Source organism: Protopterus annectens, chromosome 9.part0 (assembly GCF_019279795.1).
Source record: "Protopterus annectens isolate FY-2018-M chromosome 9.part0, PAN1.0, whole genome shotgun sequence".
In the NCBI taxonomy this organism is placed as follows: Eukaryota; Metazoa; Chordata; order Ceratodontiformes; family Protopteridae; genus Protopterus; species Protopterus annectens.
The window spans coordinates 25,294,338-25,318,161 of NC_056743.1; the positions used below are offsets into that span (position 1 = coordinate 25,294,338).

Consider the following 23,824-nt stretch of genomic DNA (forward strand, 5'->3'; position numbering starts at 1 on the left):
ATCACACCCAGTGCAAATCTTAACATCTTTAACTCTGCCACATCCAGCTGTAACACATGCCTTTTTGTCAGTGCCACTGTCTCCAACCCATATAACATAGCTGGTCTCACTACCCTCTTGTAGACCTTCCCTTTCACTCTTACTGGTACTCGTCTGTCAGAAATCACTCCTGACACTCTTCTCCACCCACTCCATCCTGCCTGTACTCTCTTCTTCACCTCTCTTCCACACTCACCATTACTCTGAACTATTGATCCCAAGTATGTAAACTCATCCACCTTCGCCACCTCTACTCCTTGCATCCTCACCATTCCTCTATCCTCCCTCTCATTCACACACATATATGCTGTCTTAGTCCTGCTGACCTTCATTCCTCTTCTCTCTAGAGCACATCTCCATCTCTCCAGGAGGGTCCCTTGCACCTGTTCCCTACTCTCACTACAGATCACAATGTCATCTGCAAACATCATAGTCCATGGGGACTCGTGTCTGTCAACCTGTCCATTACCAGTGCAAATAAGAAAGGGCTCGGAGCTGAACCTAGATGTAATCCCACCTCTTCCTTAAATGCATCTGTCACTCCCACCACAGACCTCACCACTGTCACACTACCCTTGTACATATCCTGTACCACTCTTACATACTTCTCTGACACTCCCTACTTCCTCATATAATACCACAACTCCTCTCTAGGCACCCTGTCATATGCTTTCTCTAAGTCTACAAAAACACAATGCAACTCCTTGTGACCTTATCTGTACTTCTCCATCAACACTCGCAGAGCAAACATTGCATCTGTAGTGCTCTTTCCCGGCATGAAATCATACTGCTGATCACTAATCATCACGTCCTTATTTAACATAGCTTCCACTACTCTTTCCCATAACTTCATGCTGTGACTGATCAGTTTAATCCCTCTGTAGTTACTACAGCTCTGCACATCACCCTTATTCTTAAAAATCGGTACCAAAACACTTTCTCCATTCCTCAGGCATCCTCTCACTTTCCAAGATTTCATTAAACAATCTAGTTAAAAACTCCACTGCCATTTCACCTAAACACCTCCATGCTTCCACAGGTATGTCATCTGGGCCAACAGCCTTTCCATTCTTCATCCTCTTCATAGCTATCCTTACTTCCTCCTTGCTAATCCATTGTACTTCATTATTCACTATCCCTACATCATCCAACCTTCTCTCCCTCTCATTCTCTTCATTCATCAACCCCTCAAAGTACTCTTTCCATCTGTTCAACACACTCTCCTTACTTGTGAGTATGTTTCCCTCATTATCCTTTATCACCTTTACCTGCTGCACATCTTTCCTAGCTCGGTCCCTCTGTCTAGCCAATCGGTACAGGTCCTTTTCTCCCTCCTTAGTGTCCATCCTTTCATACAACTCTTCATATGCCTTATCCTTAGCCTTCGCCACCTCTCATTCTTTGCTAGGCTTGTATGGGCCTCGGGGCCAATAGCCTAGCAACTTCCTATGATCTGGAGAAAGACTTACTGTGGTCTCTTTGTGCTCTTAAGGGAAATTGCACTTGAAACAGAGAACTGCTTCTGGAAATACTGGGTGTGTAACTTGTCATCCTCCCAATGTATGTCCCCCACTGGTGCCGGTGGTGATGATTGAGGCTTCTTGATTACTGGTCCAGTGGTGGGTCATCACAACATGGGATCAGAAATTATCAGGTAGTGGATAGACAGTAGTATTCCCATTGAATCCAACATTAGCAAGTAATGGATAAACTGGTGGAACTTTCAGTGAATCAGAAGTATTCCAATAAGGGACAGACTGTTAAAAGTGCATTTTGCTTTTAATAACCAATTGATGTATTTAACATGAATGACCTTTCAAGCTTACCATTGAAAAACAGGCCTAAGGAATGGAAATATGTAAACTAAAGATGTTAGTAAAAATAAAAAGCAAAATGAAGCCCAGAAATGCTAAAGTAAAAACAATACTACTGCATGGTGTTTTACTTTGCACCTGTTATAGACAAGCAAGTGCAGACCACTGCCATTGTAAGCGTTGTGGCTAAAGCCGTTGGAGAGCCGGTAACTGAACCTTCAGGCTGTGTGGGTATCAGAATTATTTTTATAGGTATATAAAAGCAAAGTGAAGTGGTACTGAAAGATGTGCTTGCAGTAGAAAGAATGGAGTAGATTACAAGTGGGATGTTTGAGGACACTTTTCAGATGCTTACTGAGAATGTTGCACAGACTTTAAACAGTAGCAGTAGCGGTTCAGGAAAGTTGATGAATTAAGGCATATGTTTGTAACGTTATTATAACTTGCTTATCTTATGTATCTGCATCCTGAGGGGTACTTTAACTGAATACGTAATGTTTACTATGTAGCTTTACCAATGTACCAGTTCATGTCTGAATTTTGAAAGGTTACTTTAATCCACAAATTCAGTATCTACTATGTAATGTGAAGGCTTACCAGTTTACCTGTTTGTCTCTATTTTTTTCTACATCTTCCATATCAACTGTATTTTGCTTATCTTATGTATCTGTATCATGAATTGTAACTTTATCCAATATCTAATGTTTTACTATGTAATGCTGGAGCTTTTCTCCCCGAGCCTCCACTGAAAATGGGTTCTCGAGCCCAGTGGACCCCCCCCCCGGTCACCAAACTGAAATAAATAAATAAATGTTTTGTAAATATACAGTATATTGACTGAATATGTGTTCAAGGCTTTAAAAATGTCCAATATGTTCAAGTTTCCATGCACTCTGTTCCAGCTCCATGGCTTCTGAATGGCCACTGACTTTTTATTTTTTGTGAGTCTTTTTTGATGCTTTCAAGCCAATAAAACCATACACACTAACTGCATTAGATTTTATTTACCTGAATGCATCAATAAAGACTTAAAGAAAATTAGAGGTAATTGGACATTCGGAAGCCATGGGGTTGAAGCCCTTGTCTGACTTTTGTGAGTTATTTGCATATTTCCCATGGGTCTCTTTCAAAGGAGAGGGTTCCTGCATGAGCATTGTCTTCTTCCTTTAACCTGAAAAACTATCAAGACAGATTCCCATGTACAACCTAAGAAGCTTGAATCACTTGTGTCTTAAAGCATAAATCCCTCTCCAAGCTAAATATCTCTGACCATGCATTCTCACTTCCTTGTCCCAAATTGTGGGATTCCCCTCCACATGAATAACAGTATGGAAACTTTATAAGAAAACAAGCATGAGTAAACTGGAAAGAGCACAGCAGAAATATACCAAGGGCATCCATGGATGTGAAAATTTAAGTTATCATGGAAGACTAAAATATGTGAACTTGTACAGTGTCTCATAGATATTTAGGAGGAGATCTTATTCAGGTTTATAGGACATTTATAGACGACTACCTCTAGGAATGTTTGGGGTTAACAAAAAGTACTAGAGAATCATCAGATAACCTATGTAGAAGGTTCTATAGGAATGAGAAGTGCACTAACTGGTTCTATGACAGAGTAACTGATGCATGGAACAGACTACCAAATTACATTAAAGTACTAGAGAATCATCAGATAACCAATGTAGAAGGTTCTATAGGAATGAGAAGTGCACTAACTGGTTCTATGACAGAGTAACTGATGCATGGAACAGACACCAAATTACATTAAAGTACTAGAGAATCATCAGATAACCTATGTAGAAGGTTCTATAGGAATGAGAAGTGCACTAACTGGTTCTATGACAGTGTAACTGATGCATGGAACAGACTACCAAATTACATTAAAGTACTAGAGAATCATCAGATAACCTATGTAGAAGGTTCTATAGGAATGAGAAGTGCACTAACTGGTTCTCTGACAGAGTAACTGATGCATGGAACAGACTACCAAATTACATTAAAGTACTAGAGAATCATCAGATAACCTATGTAGAAGGTTCTATAGGAATGAGAAGTGCACTAACTGGTTCTGTGACAGAGTAACTGATTCATGGAACAGACTACCAAATTACATTAAAGTACTAGAGAATCATCAGATAACCTATGTAGAAGGTTCTATAGGAATGAGAAGTGCACTAACTGGTTCTCTGACAGAGTAACTGATTCATGGAACAGACTACCAAATTACATTAAAGTACTACAGAATCATCAGATAACCCATGTAGAAGGTTCTATAGGAATGAGAAGTGCACTAACTGGTTCTGTGACAGAGTAACTGATTCATGGAACAGACTACCAAATTACATTAAAGTACTAGAGAATCATCAGACAACCTTTGTAGAAGGTTCTATAGGAATGAGAAGTGCACTAACTGGTTCTGTGACAGAGTAACTGATGCATGGAACAGACTACCAAATTACATTAAAGTACTAGAGAATCATCAGATAACCAATGTAAAAGGTTCTATAGGAATGATAAGTGCACTAACTGGTTCTCTGACAGAGTAACTGATGCATGGAACAGACTACCAAATTACATTAAAGTACTAGAGAATCATCAGACAACCTATGTAGAAGGCTCTATAGGAATGAGAAGTGCACTAACTGGTTCTATGACAGAGTAACTGATGCATGGAACAGACTACCAAATTACAATAAAGTACTAGAGAATCATCAGATAACCAATGTAGAAGGTTCTATAGGAATGAGAAGTGCACTAACTGGTTCTCTGACAGAGTAACTGATGCATGGAACAGACTACCAAATTACATTAAAGTACTAGAGAATCATCAGACAACCTATGTAGAAGGTTCTATAGGAATGAGAAGTGCACTAACTGGTTCTATGACAGAGTAACTGATGCATGGAACAGACTACCAAATTACATTAAAGTACTAGAGAATCATCAGACAACCTATGTAGAAGGTTCTATAGGAATGAGAAGTGCACTAACTGGTTCTGTGACAGAGTAACTGATGCATGGAACAGACTACAAATTACATTAAAGTACTAGAGAATCATCAGACAACCTATGTAGAAGGTTCTATAGGAATGAGAAGTGCACTAACTGGTTCTGTGACAGAGTAACTGATGCATGGAACAGACACCAAATTACATTAAAGTACTAGAGAATCATCAGACAACCTATGTAGAAGGTTCTATAGGAATGAGAAGTGCACTAACTGGTTCTGTGACAGAGTAACTGATGCATGGAACAGACTACCAAATTACATTAAAGTACTAGAGAATCATCAGACACCCTATGTAGAAGGTTCTATAGGAATGAGAAGTGCACTAACTGGTTCTGTGACAGAGTAACTGATGCATGGAACAGACACCAAATTACATTAAAGTACTAGAGAATCATCAGATAACCATGTAGAAGATTCTATAGGAATGAGAAGTGCACTAACTGGTTCTGTGACAGAGTAACTGATGCATGGAACAGACTACCAAATTACATTAAAGTACTAGAGAATCATCAGATAACCTACGTAGAAGGTTCTATAGGAATGAGAAGTGCACTAACTGGTTCTCTGATAGAGTAACTGATGCATGGAACAGACACCAAATTACATTAAAGTACTAGAGAATCATCAGATAACCTACGTAGAAGGTTCTATAGGAATGAGAATTGCACTAACTGGTTCTCTGACAGAGTAACTGATGCATGGAACAGACACCAAATTACATTAAAGTACTAGAGAATCATCAGACAACCTGTGTAGAAGGTTCTATAGGAATGAGAAGTGTACTAACTGGTTCTGTGACAGAGTAACTGATGCATGGAACAGACACCAAATTACATTAAAGTACTAGAGAATCATCAGATAACCTATGTAGAAGGTTCTATAGGAATGAGAAGTGCACTAACTGGTTCTATGACAGAGTAACTGATGCATGGAACAGACTACCAAATTACATTAAAGTACTAGAGAATCATCAGATAACCTATGTAGAAGGTTCTATAGGAATGAGAAGTGCACTAACTGGTTCTCTGACAGAGTAACTGATGCATGGAACAGACTACCAAATTACATTAAAGTACTAGAGAATCATCAGATAACCTATGTAGAAGGTTCTATAGGAATGAGAAGTGCACTAACTGGTTCTGTGACAGAGTAACTGATGCATGGAACAGACTACCAAATTACATTAAAGTACTAGAGAATCATCAGACAACCTATGTAGAAGGTTCTATAGGAATGAGAAGTGCACTAACTGGTTCTCTGACAGAGTAACTGATGCATGGAACAGACACCAAATTACATTAAAGTACTAGAGAATCATCAGACAACCTATGTAGAAGGTTCTATAGGAATGAGAAGTGCACTAACTGGTTCTATGACAGAGTAACTGATGCATGGAACAGACACCAAATTACATTAAAGTACTAGAGAATCATCAGACAACCTATGTAGAAGGTTCTATAGGAATGAGAAGTGCACTAACTGGTTCTGTGACAGAGTAACTGATGCATGGAACAGACTACCAAATTACATTAAAGTACTAGAGAATCATCAGACAACCTATGTAGAAGGTTCTATAGGAATGAGAAGTGCACTAACTGGTTCTGTGACAGAGTAACTGATGCATGGAACAGACACCAAATTACATTAAAGTACTAGAGAATCATCAGACAACCTATGTAGAAGGTTCTATAGGAATGAGAAGTGCACTAACTGGTTCTATGACAGAGTAACTGATGCATGGAACAGACTACCAAATTACATTAAAGTACTAGAGAATCATCAGATAACCTATGTAGAAGGTTCTATAGGAATGAGAAGTGCACTAACTGGTTCTCTGACAGAGTAACTGATGCATGGAACAGACTACCAAATTACATTAAAGTACTAGAGAATCATCAGATAACCTATGTAGAAGGTTCTATAGGAATGAGAAGTGCACTAACTGGTTCTGTGACAGAGTAACTGATGCATGGAACAGACTACCAAATTACATTAAAGTACTAGAGAATCATCAGATAACCTATGTAGAAGGTTCTATAGGAATGAGAAGTGCACTAACTGGTTCTGTGAAAGAGCAGCTGATGCATGGAACAGACTACCAAATTACATTAAAGCAAGTACTAGTTTAGATATGTGTAAGAACAACCTGGACACTTATTATGGGAACAACTCTTTCGTATATTGGCAGGCTAGTAAGGCATTAATGCCTGTGCTTGAAATGTGTGTGTGTGTGTGTGTGTGTGTGTGTGTGTGTGTGTGTGTGTGTGTGTGTGTGTGTGTGTGTGTAAAAGGATTGCAGTCACTGAGCAACAATAGACAGTCATTTAAGTTTCAGACTTCACAGATTTCTGAAAATGCATGCTAATGCAAAATCTATTACTCTAGCAACGTTCTGAGTATGTTAGCACAGTATTTAAAAGCTCCCCCTGATATGGGACCTTTATTTTGGCTTTTATGCCATAAAAGTGAGGGTCAGCCACATGATGGACGCAGTGCCACACAGTGTTGTTAAATGTGCCATACACGTGATGTCATTATGTAACAATCTGCGTTAGATCATCTCAGAGCTGGAGGACCTGAGTGCAATTCCTGCTTCAGGACTAGGAGAGTTTGTATGCAGTAGGACTGCCATGTATCTTACAGGATAAACAGTTCACTCCTTTTAAAGGTTGAGACTTCAATTTCTTGCACTGCATTAGTTGGTTTTATACTTGGCTAACCTGTAGTTTGTTTTATCTTCAGGCCATGTACGTGTTGGACTTTTTCTGGAATGAAGCATGGTACTTGAAAACCATTGATATATGTCACGATCATTTTGGCTGGTACCTCGGTTGGGGCGACTGTGTCTGGCTGCCTTATCTTTACACCTTGCAGGTAAAGCAATGTTTTCTTCAAAGGATATTTATATCAGAGGTAACAGAGCATTGGTAGCTTTCAGCCTGACCATGACTGCTTGGACTCATTCTGTACAGTGGTTGAGTCTGTGCCACACTGGGCAAGGGGCAACGTTTAAGTCTGTCAAATTGTCATGAGTATCAGTTAGAACATTTTTAATTGACCATGGTGTTCAATATACAATGTTAATTTACATTGCAGAATGTTAACTGGCCATGGTATTTATCTTAGAGTGTTCATTTACATCACATAATGAAATTAGTTTACAGTACAGAATGTTAAATTACATAATGAATCATTAACTAGACCATTGTATGCATCACAAAATATTTATTTGATTATGGTACTCCTCACAGAATGTTAGTATACATTATAGAATGTTAGTTTATATTGCAGAATGTTAACTGACCATCACATAAGATGGATGGCCAATTGGTTGAAGGATAGAAAATGTACTGTAAAGGTCAAAAACTGCTTCTCTGAACATAAAGGTATTAAAAGTAGGTGTACTACAGTGGTCTGCATTGGACCCCATACTATTCATCCTACTTATGTTTCAATTTACATATCAAGCCAAAGTCAAAAATGACCACAAATTGTGAATGAACACAGTAGGATTCCACCAGTCCCTAAAGTGTTAAGGGTTAGGAATTCCACCTCTCCCTAATGGATTAAGAGTCAGGAATTCCACCTGTCCCTAAAGGGTAAAGGGTCGGGAACTCCACCTGTCCCTAAAGGGTAAAGAGTCGGGGATTCCACCTGTCCCTAAAGGGTAAAGGGTCGGGAATTCCACCTGTCCCTAAAGGGTCAGGAATTCCACCTGTCCCTAAAGGACAAAGGGTTGGGAATTCCACCTGTCCCTAAAGGGTAAAGGGTCCGGAATTCCACCTGTCCCTAAAGGGTAAAGGGTTCAGAATTCCACCTGTCCCTAAAGGGTAAAGGGTCCGGAATTCCAACATTCCACCTGTCCCTAAAGGGTCCGAAATTCCATCTGTCCCTAAAGGGTAAAGGGCAGGAATTCCACATGTCCCTAAAGGGTAAAGGGTCTGGAATTCCACCTGTCCCTAAAGGGTTGGGAATTCCACCTGTCCCTAAAGGGTTAAGGGTCAGGACAAAATTGCAAGCCTCCAGTAATCATTTCATTAAATATGACACAACAGAAGTGTCTTCTTACTCCCTAAAAGTTTCTTACATGTAGTACTCCAAATTAAATTGTCTGGTTTACCTTCAATTATATCAAACACTTCTTTCCGAAGAAAAAGACGGGTTGCCTTTTTTAAAAAAGGCTGTATTCAAAACTGGATAAGCAGAGTAACCATGATTTTTTTTCCCCTGATACGAGTACTACAGTCAAACAGCATGAGCCTTTTACAGCCACTAAACAGAAGGTGGATCCATTGGACAAGCTTCTGATAGGATGAAAACCATGGCATATAGTTGGTGGCGTTGGTTATACTCTGAATGAGCTTCTTGTAGGATGAAATCATCATCATCATCAGCTCCCTTTTTCCCGTTTTTTTCTACATGGGGTTGGGGTGTCATGTTAACTGTCGCCAACTCTCTCAGTTCAGTGCCACACTCCTGCCTTCTTCAAAACTCATGCCTGACTGTTGCAGGTCTTCTTTCACACAATCCATCCACCTTTTTGATGGACGTCCTTGCTTCCTCTTACCTTCATCCTGTCTGTCCCGAATCTTCCTCACCAGATTGTCTTCTGCTTTTGTGCACGTGTCCAAACCACCGTAATCTGTTCTCTTTGATCTTTTTCTGCAAATGGAGCTACTTTGGCTTCTGCTCTTATGTCCTCATTTCTTCATCTGTCCCACAGTGTGCATCCTACCACCCTTCACAGGCACTTAATTTCCATCACCTCTAGCTTCTTCAACTGTTCTGCCTTTATTGCCCAGGCAATACAGTACCATACTGTACCATAAAGTATTACTGGTCGCACCACTGTCATGTACACCTTACTTTTCAGCTTCTTTGGCATTCTTCTATCATAGACTGCAGCTGACACACTGTGCCAGTTGGCTGCAGCCCCTCTAATTCCAGCTTTGACCTCATCATTCAGACTTTCTCCTCAACCACCCCTCCCAGATGCTTAAAGCTGTTTGCCTGTTCCAGTGCCTTCCTTTCTATCTCTATTCTCAGTTTCTTCTGATTTCCCCAGTTTGCTGCCATTACCACCATCTTATCTGTGCTTAGTTTCATCCCATGTGCCTGATGTTTTGCATTCCATTCTCCTATCCATGGCTGAAGTTCTAGCTCAGAGTTTGCCTGTAATGCAACATCATCTAAATACAGCAACTTTGTTGATCTGTGCCCTCCGACCTGTTTGATAATGTAGTCCATCATCGGTATGACCTGCAGTGGGCTCAGAGCTGAAGCCTGGTGCACACCCGCTCCCAGTGGGAACCCCTCTGTGAGGCTGAACACTGTTTACACTTGTCATTGGATTCTTGTACATAGCCTGCACTAATTCTACCAATGTTTCTGGGACATCAAACCACCGCAGTACTGCTCAGATCAGTTTTCTTGGAACCTTGTGATATGCTTTCTCCAAGTCTAGGAAGGCCCAGTTGGACTCTCTTCTCATCTCTAGCTTCTTCTCAAGTATCTGTCTCACTGCAAGCATCAAGTCAGCTGTGCTGCATCCTGATCTGAATCCAAACTGCTCATTTCCCATCTTACTTTCTACTACTCTGTGTATCCTTTTATCAATCACCCTCTCCAGAACTTTCATACAATGTGATAGGAGTTTGATTCCTCTGTACTACCAACAGTTGTGGATGTCCCCTTTGTTCTTGTACACTGGCATGAGTATGCAGCGGTGAGTACCCTCAGGAGCCATTTCTTCCCTAACTCTCCCAGCATCTTTATCATATCTGCTGTAACCTCATCTGAGCTAGTTGCTTTCCCTGACTTAATTTTCATTAGTGCAGATGTTCTTCATGTTTCACTGTTGCAGTCATCACACTTGGGTTATCCTGCCAGGGGTAGCCCTCAGTCAGCCAAAATACCAGAGGCTTGGTATTTCTGCGTTGGTTGCTCTCACTCCAGGACTGATGTCAGGTCATCAGGGGTATAAAAACAGGCAGTTGACGCCATTACATCAGTCTTTATTGCCGAGGAGCCGAAGCAGAAGCAGTTCGCACGAGTGCCGGTCGACCGCTACCTGAGTTTTCATTTCCAAAATTGAAGTTGAAGTCTTCTAAAGCTAAGTATCCCATTGGGGATCATTTTTTCTTGCTCTAACCGATGTCAGAAAAAGTTAACAATTGTCTCACCTGTGGAAAGCAAATACCACACCGAGAGTTCCATGCTCACTGCATCACCTGTTTAGGCCCAGACCACAACGTCCCTCGATGTCGGTTTTGTGCTTTGTTCAATGCCAGAACTATACATCGTCGGGCCCTTATCATAGCTAAATACTTCTGCTCTCGATCTCCGTATTCCAAAATGGCTTCAGTAAGCCATCCGACTACCGATCTTCGTAAAAACGTAATAATAAAGACAGAGACAGACCACACAGGTCTAAAACTGCCGACGATGCTTCCGTTAAGCTAGTCACCAGTTCACCGGTACTCAGTGAGGTGCTTTCACAGCCCCTGATGCCCACTTCTGTGGATTTGCAGGCTGCTACCGAGACCTTTTCAGAGTCTGGTATGCCACGAGACTATTCTTTGACTACGGAACCTGAGGATGTTTCTACCTTGGATGAGTCCGGAGGTGCTGTACAGGTACTGGCTTCTGAAAAAGTACTTTGCACTACTGATATTCGACACAAACTGATGACTTTCGCGTCTTCAGTTCTGTCTAAAACTACCGAGTTTCTAAGGCCCAGGGTATAAACTACACCTAAAAAAACTGACAAACCAAGCTCAAGCACCTGCTTCCATGCCTCAAACCCAAATGCTTAAAATGGTGGAAGACCTTATCATGCTGATTAGGGGAAGCCAGCCTACCCCTTCTAAAAGAAAGAGACTTGTCCCCAGCAGCTTTATCTCACAAACAGTCTGACAACTCTGGGGTTTCTGATTATGAAGACATGCCCTTGTCTGCTTATGAGGATTCAGATGCAGAGGAATCCATTCCTTCTGCCTCTTCTCCAGAGGATTTTTATTTTGGTGAAACCCTACATACTTTGAGAGAGCATTTCCATTGGGAATGCCAGGATTATCCTCAGTCCAAAAAGAGACTCAGGGAATTTTTAGATTTACCACAGCACAGACCCTTAGCTATTCCTCCTGTTCTGGATGTTGTGGATGATGTTTTCATGGAATCCAGTTTAACTCCTGATACTGACAGGTATTACAGAGAGTTCCTGACTCTCACACATTTCTTTTCAAAAATCCCACTGCTGACCCAGAGGTCATCTCCCAAGGACCTAAAGGAATAAAAGCAACCACAGCAAAGAATCCCACCCCTTTGGACAGGGATTTCCAAGCTTTAGACAGAAGGGGTAAAAAAGTATACACCTCTGCAGCTCTTGCCATTAGAGCATTAAATTGTCAGTTCCACATGTTGAAATACCAGCAGCATACAATGGAACTTCTTAAACAAAAATTATCTACCTTTCCAGATTGTGCAGAAAATAAAGAATTACAGGAGCTTATGCATTCTGCAAGCCAAGTTACTAAGCATACCCTGCAATGTGGCTTTGACACCCTAGAAGAATCCTGCAGGGCAGCAGTCACAGGTTCTGTACTTGGAAGGCATGTTTGGCTTAAGGAACAGACCTTGCCAGACCATGTCAAATCAAAATTATTGGACTTCCCACTGAACAAAGACAATCTGTTTGGCACCAAGGCAGAAGAGATTTTAAAAAAGATGGAAGAAAAAGCTAAATCTATGCAGACAGTTAAAGACTTTCTGCAAGTCCAGCCTCCAAGATTCAGTAGGCATTGCCCCTCAAAACACTGATCCTTTCCAGCCCCCTCAAGGCCTGCTCAGAATAGACCTGGGGAAGCAGACCCCCTAGAAAGCAGTCCCAGGGAATGAAGAGAGGCACCCAATCCTAGATCTATCCATTCTAAACACCTTCCTGGTGGTACCAAAATTCAAAATGCTCACCCTCCAGCAGCTTCTTACTATGCTATCCAAAGATGCCTGGTTAGCCACCCTAGACCTAAAAGAGGCCTATCTGCACATCCCAGTCAGAGACTCTTGCAGGAAATATCTACGTTTCAGGGCAGGATCTATGTATTATCAGTTCTCTGCACTTCCCTTTCGCTTATCCACTGCTCCCAGAGTTTTCACAAAATGCCTGGCTCCAGCCATTGCTTTTTGCAGACAGAGAAATATTCAAATTTACCCCTACTTAGACGATTGCCTGATTCAGGCAGACAGTCAGGAACAGCTGTTGTAGAACATGACCTTTGTAAAGTACTGACCTCACTGGGGTACACTATAAATGAAAAGAAATCCAAACTAGTCCCCAGTCAGAAAATTGTATTCCTGGGAGCAAGCCTGGACACAGCATCCCAGATGGCATTCCTTACCCCAGAAAAACAAGCCTACCTGACAGGCTACTTCTCTCAACCAGCCACCAGAACCAAGTTGTCCGCAATGAAAATCCTGCAAGCTCTAGGGTTCATGGCCTCCTGCATTCTACTCATTCCATATGCCAGACTGCATATGAGGAAACTTCAGTGGTACTTAAAAAGCCTTTGGTGTCAACATTTTCAGGACCTGGAAACTATCATACCTATGATACCTTGTCTCAGGAATGATTTTCTTTGGTGGGCAGCAGCATGCAACCACAACAAGGGACTTCCCTTTTCACAACCCCACACTACTCATACCCTAACCACACATGCACCAGACTAAATCAAATACATCTGCACATCAACCAAAAAGAGATGCTAGCTGTTGAGCACGCTCTGACAGCTTTCAGACCTGTACTGTCTCTGGGGCCTCTACTAATCAAAACAGACAACACCACAGGGGGGTGGTACATCAACAGTCAGGGAGGAACCCACTCTGCAGGCTAGCCATGACCTTTTGGCACACGGCTTCAGCCATGCATATTCACCTGCTAGCACAATTCCTGCCAGGCAACCAAAACTCTCTGGCAGACAACTTAAGCAGAAATCTCCTAGACCCACACGAGTGGCAATTAAACCACAACACCTTCAGCCTTGTAACCCAGAAATGGGGTACCCCGAAGTGGATCTATTTGCCTCCCACAACAATCACCAGCTCAGCAAATTCTGCACCAGGGAACCTCACAGTAAAGCCTGGAAAGTGGATGCACTATCCTTCCAATGGGTAAACCTCTCGATCTATGCATTTCCCCCTCTACCTCGTCTTACAAAGGGTATTACTCAAAATAAGGTAGGAAAAACCAAGGGCAATCCTGATCGCCCCAGACTGGCCACACCAACACTGGTACCCACTACTGCGCAATCTGTCACCGTTGCCTCCATTGCACCTCCGTCAGATTCCAACTTTCCTGACCCAGCAGAAGGGCTTGTTCTTGCATCCACAATCGCAGACCCTGAACCTGGCAGCCTGGCTTAATCCATGACCTCTCCTCCAGTGGCCAGCTTAAGCAAGCAAGTCCTGGATGTTATACATGGGTCCAGACAGCCCAGCACTAGAAAATCCTCTGCTGACAATTGGAAAAGGTATTGTTCCTGGATCCAAGCTAAAGGAGCTGAACCAGCACAGCCCTCCTTACCTCTTGTCCTGGATTACCCAGCAGAACTACACCACAGGGGCTTATCCTTCTCTTCTATTAAAATTCATGCCTCTGCCATCTCTGCTCATTACAGCACAGAGCCACCTCTTTTCTTACCCTCTCAACAAGCAGTTCCTTAGAGGGGCTAACAACTTAAGGCCACCCAGAAGAGCCCCTACTCCTGCTTGGGACCTTAACTTTGTGTTGGAAAAGTTCACGCTACCCCCCTTTGAGCCTGCAGCTTTAGCAGAGTTAAAATTCCTCTCTTGGAAAACGGCCTTGCTTCTGGCTATCACTTCAGCTAGATGAGTGTCTGAGCTACAAGCACATATGGCTGTGGAACCTTTCATCATTTTTCATGCTGACAAGGTCTTCCTCAGGACTAACCCAGCTTTCATGCCTAGAGTGGTGTCCAGTGTGTCTCTCAACCAATCTATTCATTTGCCCGCCTTTTTCCCTAAACCTCAAAACAAGGGGAAAGTATCCTGCACTCTTTAGATGTGCACAGACAGCTCAGATCCTACCTGGATAGGACTAAGCCCTTTAGGAAAACTGACTAGTTACTAGTCAGATTTGCAGCAGGGGCAGAGGGTGAGGCCATATCAAAACAAATCATTTCCAAATGGGTAGCACATTGTATCCATTTCTGTTACAAACATCATGGGAAACCACCCCCACAGGACATCAGAACATATTCCACTAGGGCAACTTCCACCTCTGCAGCCTATCTCAGAGGGGTCCCTACCAGAGACGTCCTAGAGACTACAACATGGAGTTCTGCTCATACCTTCACCAAGCATTACCACCTGCCTATCTTTTCCAAATCCAGGGCAGGTTTTGCAACAGCAGTCCTGCAGGGCATACTAGCCAGCCCCAACTCTTCTTGACTGCCTACACCCATTCTTCAGCTTTGGGAATCCACCCAAGTGTGACGACTACAACAGTGACACACGAAGAACATAGTACAGTTGTGTACGTTTACAGTAAATGTTGGTGTATTCACTGTTGCAGTCCTGGATGTCCTTCATGGATGCATCTGCAGTCATAACAAGTGGGTTGTCCTGTCGTCAGGCAGCCCTTCAGTCGGCCGGATTCCAAAGTCCGGGTCCGGCTTCGGCTGATGTCGCACTCCACCCGACGTCATCTCTGTTGGTCTTCGGGTATAAAGGCATCAGCCGACGCCATTTTCCTCAGTCTTTCTTGCCGTGGCTCAAGCAGAAGCTGTTCGCAAGTGCCGGTCGGTCGGATCCAGAGATTACTTCTACCGAATACTACTTCAAGACTTCTAAAGCTAAGTACCCGTTGGGGACTCTTTCTTGCCTCAGCCGATGTCAGAAAAAGTTAACAATTGTTTAAACTGTGGGAAACAAATACCTCATAAAGATTTCCACTCTTACTGTCTGCCTTGTTTAGGCCCAGCCCATGACATAGCAGCCTGTTCGGCCTGTGCTTCTTTCAACCGACGAACGCTTAGGCGCGGTCGGAGTTTGCAGAACAGTTTTTCGGTTCTGATTTTGCGTACATTATGCCGTCGGATCCTCCGACTACCCAATCTAGCAAAAAACGCAAAGATAAAGACCGACACTCGCGGTCCGCGGTTTCGGCCGAAACCATGGTCAAGCAAATCATGAGTGTCTCGGTTTCGCCGAAACCGAGAAAACTGAACATAGTACAGCTGAACCTATTCCTACAACTGAGGCCCCTGCTACAACTCTTGAAACGACCTCAGAAATTTTACCCACTACGGTGGTTGACTTATCAGACACCATCCCCTTGGATGTTTCTACCCCAGCACGTGGTGCTGCTAGGCCTCCAGCAGCCATGTCCATTAAGGCCTTCGCCAGGGCTAAAGCAGCCAAGACTACTAAAACAGTGCCTGTTAAACCACCCACATCCAGGCCCTCTTCTAGTTCTCAAATGCTTACTTTGGCAGAAGATTTAATTTCTTTAATTAGAGGATCTCAATCTCACCCAGACAGGGCCTCTCAGCCCCAGAGAAGAGAGACCTAGGGCAGAGCCCCGAGCCAGTGTCCTCTGATGATTCTGCTGATGAATCAGACATAACTGACCAGCCAGAGGCTCCCTTCTCCAATTTTGAAGATTCTGATGCTGAAGAATCCATCCCAGCTGCTTCCCACCAGAAGAATTCTCCTTTGGGGAAACCTTGCATGCCATGCGAGAACAGTTCCAATGGCAGCAACAGGATTTTTCAGACTCCAGAAAAGACTTAGGACTTTTCTGCACCTCCCACAGCACAGGCCCTTAGCTATACCCCTGTTCTCTCTGTGGTGGATGATGCTTTCAATGATGTTTGCTCCGCTCCAGATTCTTTACCCCCAGCCCCTGCCAAACCGGACAGATTTTACAGGGTGCCAGATACTCATCACCACCTTTACAAGGCTCCACTTGCAGACCCAGAAACTATATCCCAGGGCCCCAAGGCAGTAGCCGACCATAGCTAAAACCCTATTCCTTCTGAAAGGGAAGCAAGGTCATTAGACAGATGGGGTAAAAAGGTCTACACTTCAGCTACTCTCTCAGCTAGAGCTTTAAACTGTCAGTTTCACATGATACAATACCAAGAGTTTATGCTGGATCAGTTAACTAAAAACTAACCACTGATGAATCTCTTGATAAGAAATATGTATTAGAGATGGTAAATAACATACAACAGGTTAGCAACCATTCCTTAAAATGTGGCTATGATGCACTGGAGGCTTCATTTAGATCAGCCATGACAGGCACAGTGATAAGAAGGCATGCATGGCTAAAGGAACAAGCTTTACCGGATCATGTTAAAGCTAAGTTGCTAGATGCTCCTATGGACAAGACAAGTTTGTTTGGTACATCTGCCCAGCAGGTTATGAAGAAAATGGAAGAAAAGGCAAAATCTGTTCAAACTGTTAAAGATTTCTTGCAGGTTCAACCCCAAGGTTTAGCAGGAACTGGCCTGCCAAAATTGGTCCTTTCCTGACTCCACAAAATTTCAAAGGGCAGGAATAGACGCTCCAGAGGCAGAAACCAATCCAGAGGAGGTGCCTACAGAGGAAGACAGTGGCAAGGTAACAACAGAGGCACAGACACAGCCACTGCCACTACATCAACACAACCACAGTGACTTAACCTAAATCCGCCTACCAGGGAACAAATAGCAGCTCCTCTAGGCGGAAAGTTAACCTTATTTTCAAAGAACTGGCACTACATAACAAAGGACAAGTGGATTTTACAAACCATAGATCAAGGTTACCGGTTTCACTTCCACACTTTTCCAGTCAAAAGAGGAATGCCAAATCTACCTCCAAATCAAAAAACAGAGGCTCTACGCCAGATAATGGAGTTAGCAAACATGAGAGCTGTGGAAAGAGTGCCAACAGCAGAGCAAGGAAAGGGTTCTACTCCAGACTATTCCTAGTTCCAAGAAAGGAAAAAAGTTGGAGACCAATTCTCGACCTGTCCACCTTAAATACATACATCATTGTTCCAAAATTCAAAATGCTGACCTTACAGCAACTTCTTCCCATGCTGGGCAAGGAGTCTTGGCTGGTAACTCTAGATCTCAAGGAGGCATACCTGCACGTCCCCATTCGACCAATCTGCAGAAGATACCTCAGATTTCTTGCAGGATCAGAGCACTATCAATTCTCAGCATTGCCTTTTGGCTTATCTACTGCGCTCAGAGTATTCACAAAATGCCTGGCATCAGTAATCGCCCATTGCAGACTTCAGGGAATTCAAATTTACCCATACCTGGACGACTGCCTGCTACAAGGGGACAACAAAAGCAAGCTGACAACAGATTTACAAAGGGTCATTTACTTGCTACAAGCACTGGGATACACAGTCAATTTACAAAAGTCAAGGCTGATACCATCCCAAACAAGGACATTCTTGGGCTGAATTGGACACAGTAAAACAAATGGCATTCCTGACTACAGAAAACAAAAAGAACTCCCTCTATACTTCTTGGCACTAACAAAACTGAACAAGTTAACAGCAAGAAAAGTACTGCAGGCCTTGGGCTTCATGGCATCATGCATAATCTTGGTTCCATTTGCCAGACTACATATGAGAAAACTACAGTGGTACCTAAAGAATTTGTGGTCCCAACACAGACACAGTCTAGAAACAGAAATCCCACTAATTCCATGCTTAAAACAGGAGTTCCTATGGTGGGCTCAGGCATGCCAGTCAAACCCAGGCCTACCCTTTCGCAGATGTCAAGCAAGCCAGACCATCACAACAGACGCTTCAGACCTAGGATGGGGGCCCACATGCTGGACAAATGCGCAAGGATTATGGACACAGGATCAACTTCAACTGCACATCAACCTAAAAGAAATGCTGGCAGTAAAACTGGCAATCCAAAAGTTCAAACCATTTCTCAAAGAGGGCCAGTTGATGATAAGGACAGACAACACCACAGTCATGTGGTACATCAACAAACAGGGAGGCACTCATTCATACCCCTATGCAGAATGACCTTGGAGCTGTGGACCCTGGCACTCAGCTACAACATCCAGTTACAGGCAATATTTGTACCAGGGAAAGACAATACCCTAGCAGACATATTAAGCAGAACCACTTCGGATGCCCACGAGTGGAAGCTTCACCCGGACATCTTCAAGACCATCTCAAAGAAATGGGGAATGCCACAGATAGACCTATTCGCATCACCTCTCAATCACCAGCTCAAAAATTCTGCACAAGGACATTCCACCCATTAGCATGGAAAGTGGATTCACTCTCTTTCAACTGGAAAGGCCTAACAGCATATGCATTCCCGCCTCTTCCTTTGATACACAAGGTACTACTGAAAATCAAGGAAGACCGCCCAAGGATAATCCTGATAGCTCCAAACTGGCCAAGACAACACTGGTACCCACTACTGAGGAGCATGTCTCGGAACAATATGTGGACAATTCCCCTGATGCCTTTGATGTTAACGCAGAACAACTACAGCATCATACATCCAAACCTAAAAACCTTGCAACTGACTGCATGGAACATCACATAACAGCAGCTATTCCAGAACTTTCCCAAAGAGTTAAAGACATTATTCTTGAAGCACGCAGACCTTCAACAAGAAGGAACTATGCTGGAAAATGGAAAAGGTTTGTCATCTGAGTACGGAAAGAGGAAAAGATGTGTCAAACATAGATATGCCTAACATTCTGGAGTATCTGGCGAACTTCTTCATTCAGGCCTGTCCTACTCCTCCATCAAGATACATGCATCAGCTATTTCAGCAGAATACAGCTTTGCTACACCTGTTTTTCGCACCCTTTGCTCAGGCAATTCCTCAGAGGAATCAAGAATGTAAAACCTCCAAGGAAACCACCATTACCAGCTTGGGATTTAAACTTTGTGCTAGAAAAGTTGACACTAGCACCCTTTGAACCAGCAGCAACAGCAGACCTACAACACCTGTCATGGAAAACTGCTTTCCTACTGGCAATTACTTCAGCAAGGAGGGTTTCAGAACTACAGGCCTTAATGGCAGTGCAACCCTTCCTAATCTTCCACCAAGATAGAGTGTCCATGAGGACTAATCCTACATTTATGCCTAAGGTGGTATCCAGAGTGTCTTTAAACCAGGCAATCCACCTACCTACCTTCTTTCCCAACCCACAAAACAGAGGGAAAGAATACTGCATACCTTGGATGTACATAGACAGCTACGCTACTACTTGGACAGAACAAAAATAGCAGAAAGACTGACCAACTTTTTGTAGCCTATGCAACAGGAAGGGAAGGAAAAGCTATTTCCAAACAGACAATCTCCAAATGGATAGGAAATTGCATACGATTCTGTTACTCCTTCCATGGAAAACCAATTCCACAGAACATAAGACCTCATTCTACAAGGGCAACAGCCACTACCACAGCCTTCTTACGAGGAGTGGCAACCAAAGACATTATTGAGGCGGCTACTTGGACCTCCGTGCATACATTTGCCAAGCATTATAATTTGCCTCTATATTCCAGATCCCGAGCAGGGTTTGCCACTGCTGTACTGCAAGGGATCCTAAACACACCATAATCTACTTTTATCCTCCTCCCTAGTTGGCTATGGTATTCTACCCACTTGTTATGACTGCAGATGCATCCATGAAGGACATAGTACAGTTTTGTACCTACCATAAATGTAGATGTCCGAACTGGATAGCATCTGCAGTCAGGATTACCCTCCCTCCATCCCTCTGTGGTACTCCTAGGGTGTTTACCCTTCTAATAGCTAGCTGTTGGGGAGTCTTTTATGGTGTATTTGTTTGTGTATATGTACATACATGCTTATTGTTGTGTTTACCTCTATCTATTTGGAAACATTGGCATCTATCCAAATTTTAGCCTGCAAGAGGGCTACTGGCATCTGGGGCAAGAAACACTGAGGAAAATGGCGTCGGCTGATGCCTTTATACCCGAAGACCAACAGAGATGACGTCGGGTGGAGTGCGACATCAGCCGAAGCCGGACCCGGACTTTGGAATCCGGCCGACTGAAGGGCTGCCTGACGACAGGACAACCCACTTGTTATGACTGCAGATGCTATCCAGTTCGGACATCTACATTTATGGTAGGTACAAAACTGTACTTTTCCCACCCCCCACTCCCCTTTTCTCTCTCTTCCTCACTCTTAACAGGGCTGTTTGGTATTTACTTTCTACTGGTGGTGTTATTCCACCATAACCTAGCTCCCTATTTGGGGGCTCCTGACATTTGGGGCATGAAAAACTGATGTAATGGCATCGGCTGCCTGTTTTTATACCACTGACGACCTGAAGTCAGTCCTGGAGCGACAGCAACCGACACAGAAATACTAAACCTCTAGCATTCGGGCCGACTGAGAGCTATCCCTGGCAGGTTAACCCAAGTGTGATGACTGCAACAGTGAATACACTCGAACATCTACATTTATGGTAAGTGTACACAGCTGTACTTTATGTATGCTACAACAGTGAATACAGTCGAACATCTACATTTATGGTAAGTGTACACAGCTGTACTTTATGTATGCTACAACAGTGAATACACTCGCACATCTACATTTATGGTAAGTGTACACAGCTGTACTTTATGTATACTACAACAGTGAATACATTCTCACATCTACATTTATGGTAAGTGTACACAGCTGTACTTTATGTATACTACGACAGTGAATACACTCGCACATCTACATTTATGGTAAGTGTACACAGCTGTACTTTATGTATACTGCGACAGTGAATACACTCGCACATCTACATTTATGGTACGTGTACACAGCTGTACTTTTTGTATACAACAGTGAATACACTCGCACATCTACATTTATGGTAAGTGTACACAGCTGTACTTTATGTATACTACGACAGTGAATACACTCTAACATCTACATTTATAGTAAGTGTACACAGCTGTACTTTATGTATGCTACAACAGTGAATACACTCGAACATCTACATTTATGGTAAGTGTACACAGCTGTACTTTATGTATACTACAACAGTGAATACACTCAACATCTACATTTATAGTAAGTGTACACAGCTGTACTTTATGTATGCTACAACAGTGAATACACTCGAACATCTACATTTATGGTAAGTGTACACAGCTGTACTTTATGTATACTACAACAGTGAATACACTCGAACATCTACATTTATAGTAAGTGTACACAGCTGTACTTTATGTATGCTACAACAGTGAATACACTCGAACATCTACATTTATGGTAAGTGTACACAGCTGTACTTTATGTATGCTACAACAGTGAATACACTCGAACATCTACATTTATGGTAAGTGTACACAGCTGTACTTTATGTATGCTACAACAGTGAATACACTCGAACATCTACATTTATGGTAAGTGTACACAGCTGTACTTTATGTATGCTACAACAGTGAATACACTCGAACATCTACATTTATGGTAAGTGTACACAGCTGTACTTTCTTACTTCTTCTAGAGTGTGCTCCTCCTCTTCTCTCATCTTAGGCTGCCTGGGGCAGTACAGCTTCTGTGGGGTTTCCTTCATTCAGAAGCTGCTGGAAATACTCCTACCATCTGCCTTTGATGTCCTGTGGATTGATGAGCAGGGTGTTGCTGGCATCCCTTATGAAGGGTGTCTGACTATCTTCTTTATCTTTCTGCATTTGCCTTGCAACCTGATAGTTTCTTTGTACCACTTAATGAGTCACTTTCCAGAAGTTGGTGGAATGTCTCCGATAACCTATTCTTTGCTATTGCAACAACTTTCTTAGCTTCTTTGTTAGCCTTCCTAGCCTGGCCAGTCTTTTCTCTCTCCCACTTCTTCCTGCACTCCTTATTTCTTGTGATGACTTTCTGGACTTCTGCATTCCACCACCAGCTTTCCTTATGTACCTTATTTCCATACCTGGCTCGGCCACATATCTTTTCTGTAGTCCTAACACACGGTGTTTTTAGGTGCTGCCATTCTTGTTCATCTCCAACTATTTCCTCCTCTTTTTGAGGTACTAGTGCCCTGAGCAATTCCTTGAACTGTTGTACTTTATCTCCAGTCAACTTCCAGGTCTTCAGCCTGGTCTCTGTTGACCTTAGAGCCTTCTCTGACCACTGCTTGCAGCTGATTATGGCAACTAGTGGTTTATGCTGTGGGCTGACTGTTTCACTGGGGATGACTTTGTAATCCTGAATTTCACCCCAGTGCCTTTGCTTACTAGGAGGAAGTCTACCTGAGTTGCATGTTCGTTACTCTTGCATATGATCTTGTGACTGTCTCTCTTTCTGAACCATGTGTTGGCTACCATGTGTTGGCTACTATCAAGCCATTTGCTAGACAGAAGTCTTGAATGGCTTCTCCTTCTTTATTCCTGTTGCCCCTCCCATGTGGACCCAGGCAGTTCTCCTATCCTGTTCTGTCTGTCCCAATATGTGCATTCAAGTCACCCATTATCAACACCAATTCATGTTGACCTGCTTTATCTAGTAGGTCCTGCAACTGCTGTCTGAATGCACTCTTTTCTTCACTATCATAACGCTGCTGTGGGGCACAGGCTGAGATTATGAATACTGCCCTATCATTACATTGGAGTCTGTTTGCCATGAGTCTGTTATTAAGTCTGATGATATCCCTCACTGCCTCCTGAAGCTTCTCTCTCCTGAGTAGTAGAGTCTGGATCCCAAGCCAAGTGGTTTTGCAGCACTGCCCTTCCATCTCGTCTCTTGGATACATAAGATGTCCAGCCTGCTCTGTATCATCATGTCATCCACTTTCAAGCTGCATCCTATCAGTGAAACCTACATTAAGTGTAGAAATTCTCATAAGTTCATAGGTAGGTACTAGGCTATCGGCCCAAGGACCTAAGTAAGCCTAGCCAACAAAGTTCCCTGGTTTATGCCAACCCAAG

General features: G+C 42.9%; 1 protein-coding gene across 1 annotated transcript in view; it reads left to right on the plus strand.

The window, feature by feature from the left end:
* The window catches only part of DHCR7 (7-dehydrocholesterol reductase), a 775,245-nt gene that overhangs the window by 635,439 nt on the left and 115,982 nt on the right, over nt 1-23,824 (plus strand). The window contains exon 8 of the mRNA XM_044084804.1: nt 7,612-7,743. Coding sequence (XP_043940739.1) covers nt 7,612-7,743 — 132 coding nt within the window. The remainder of the gene's footprint in view (nt 1-7,611; nt 7,744-23,824) is intronic.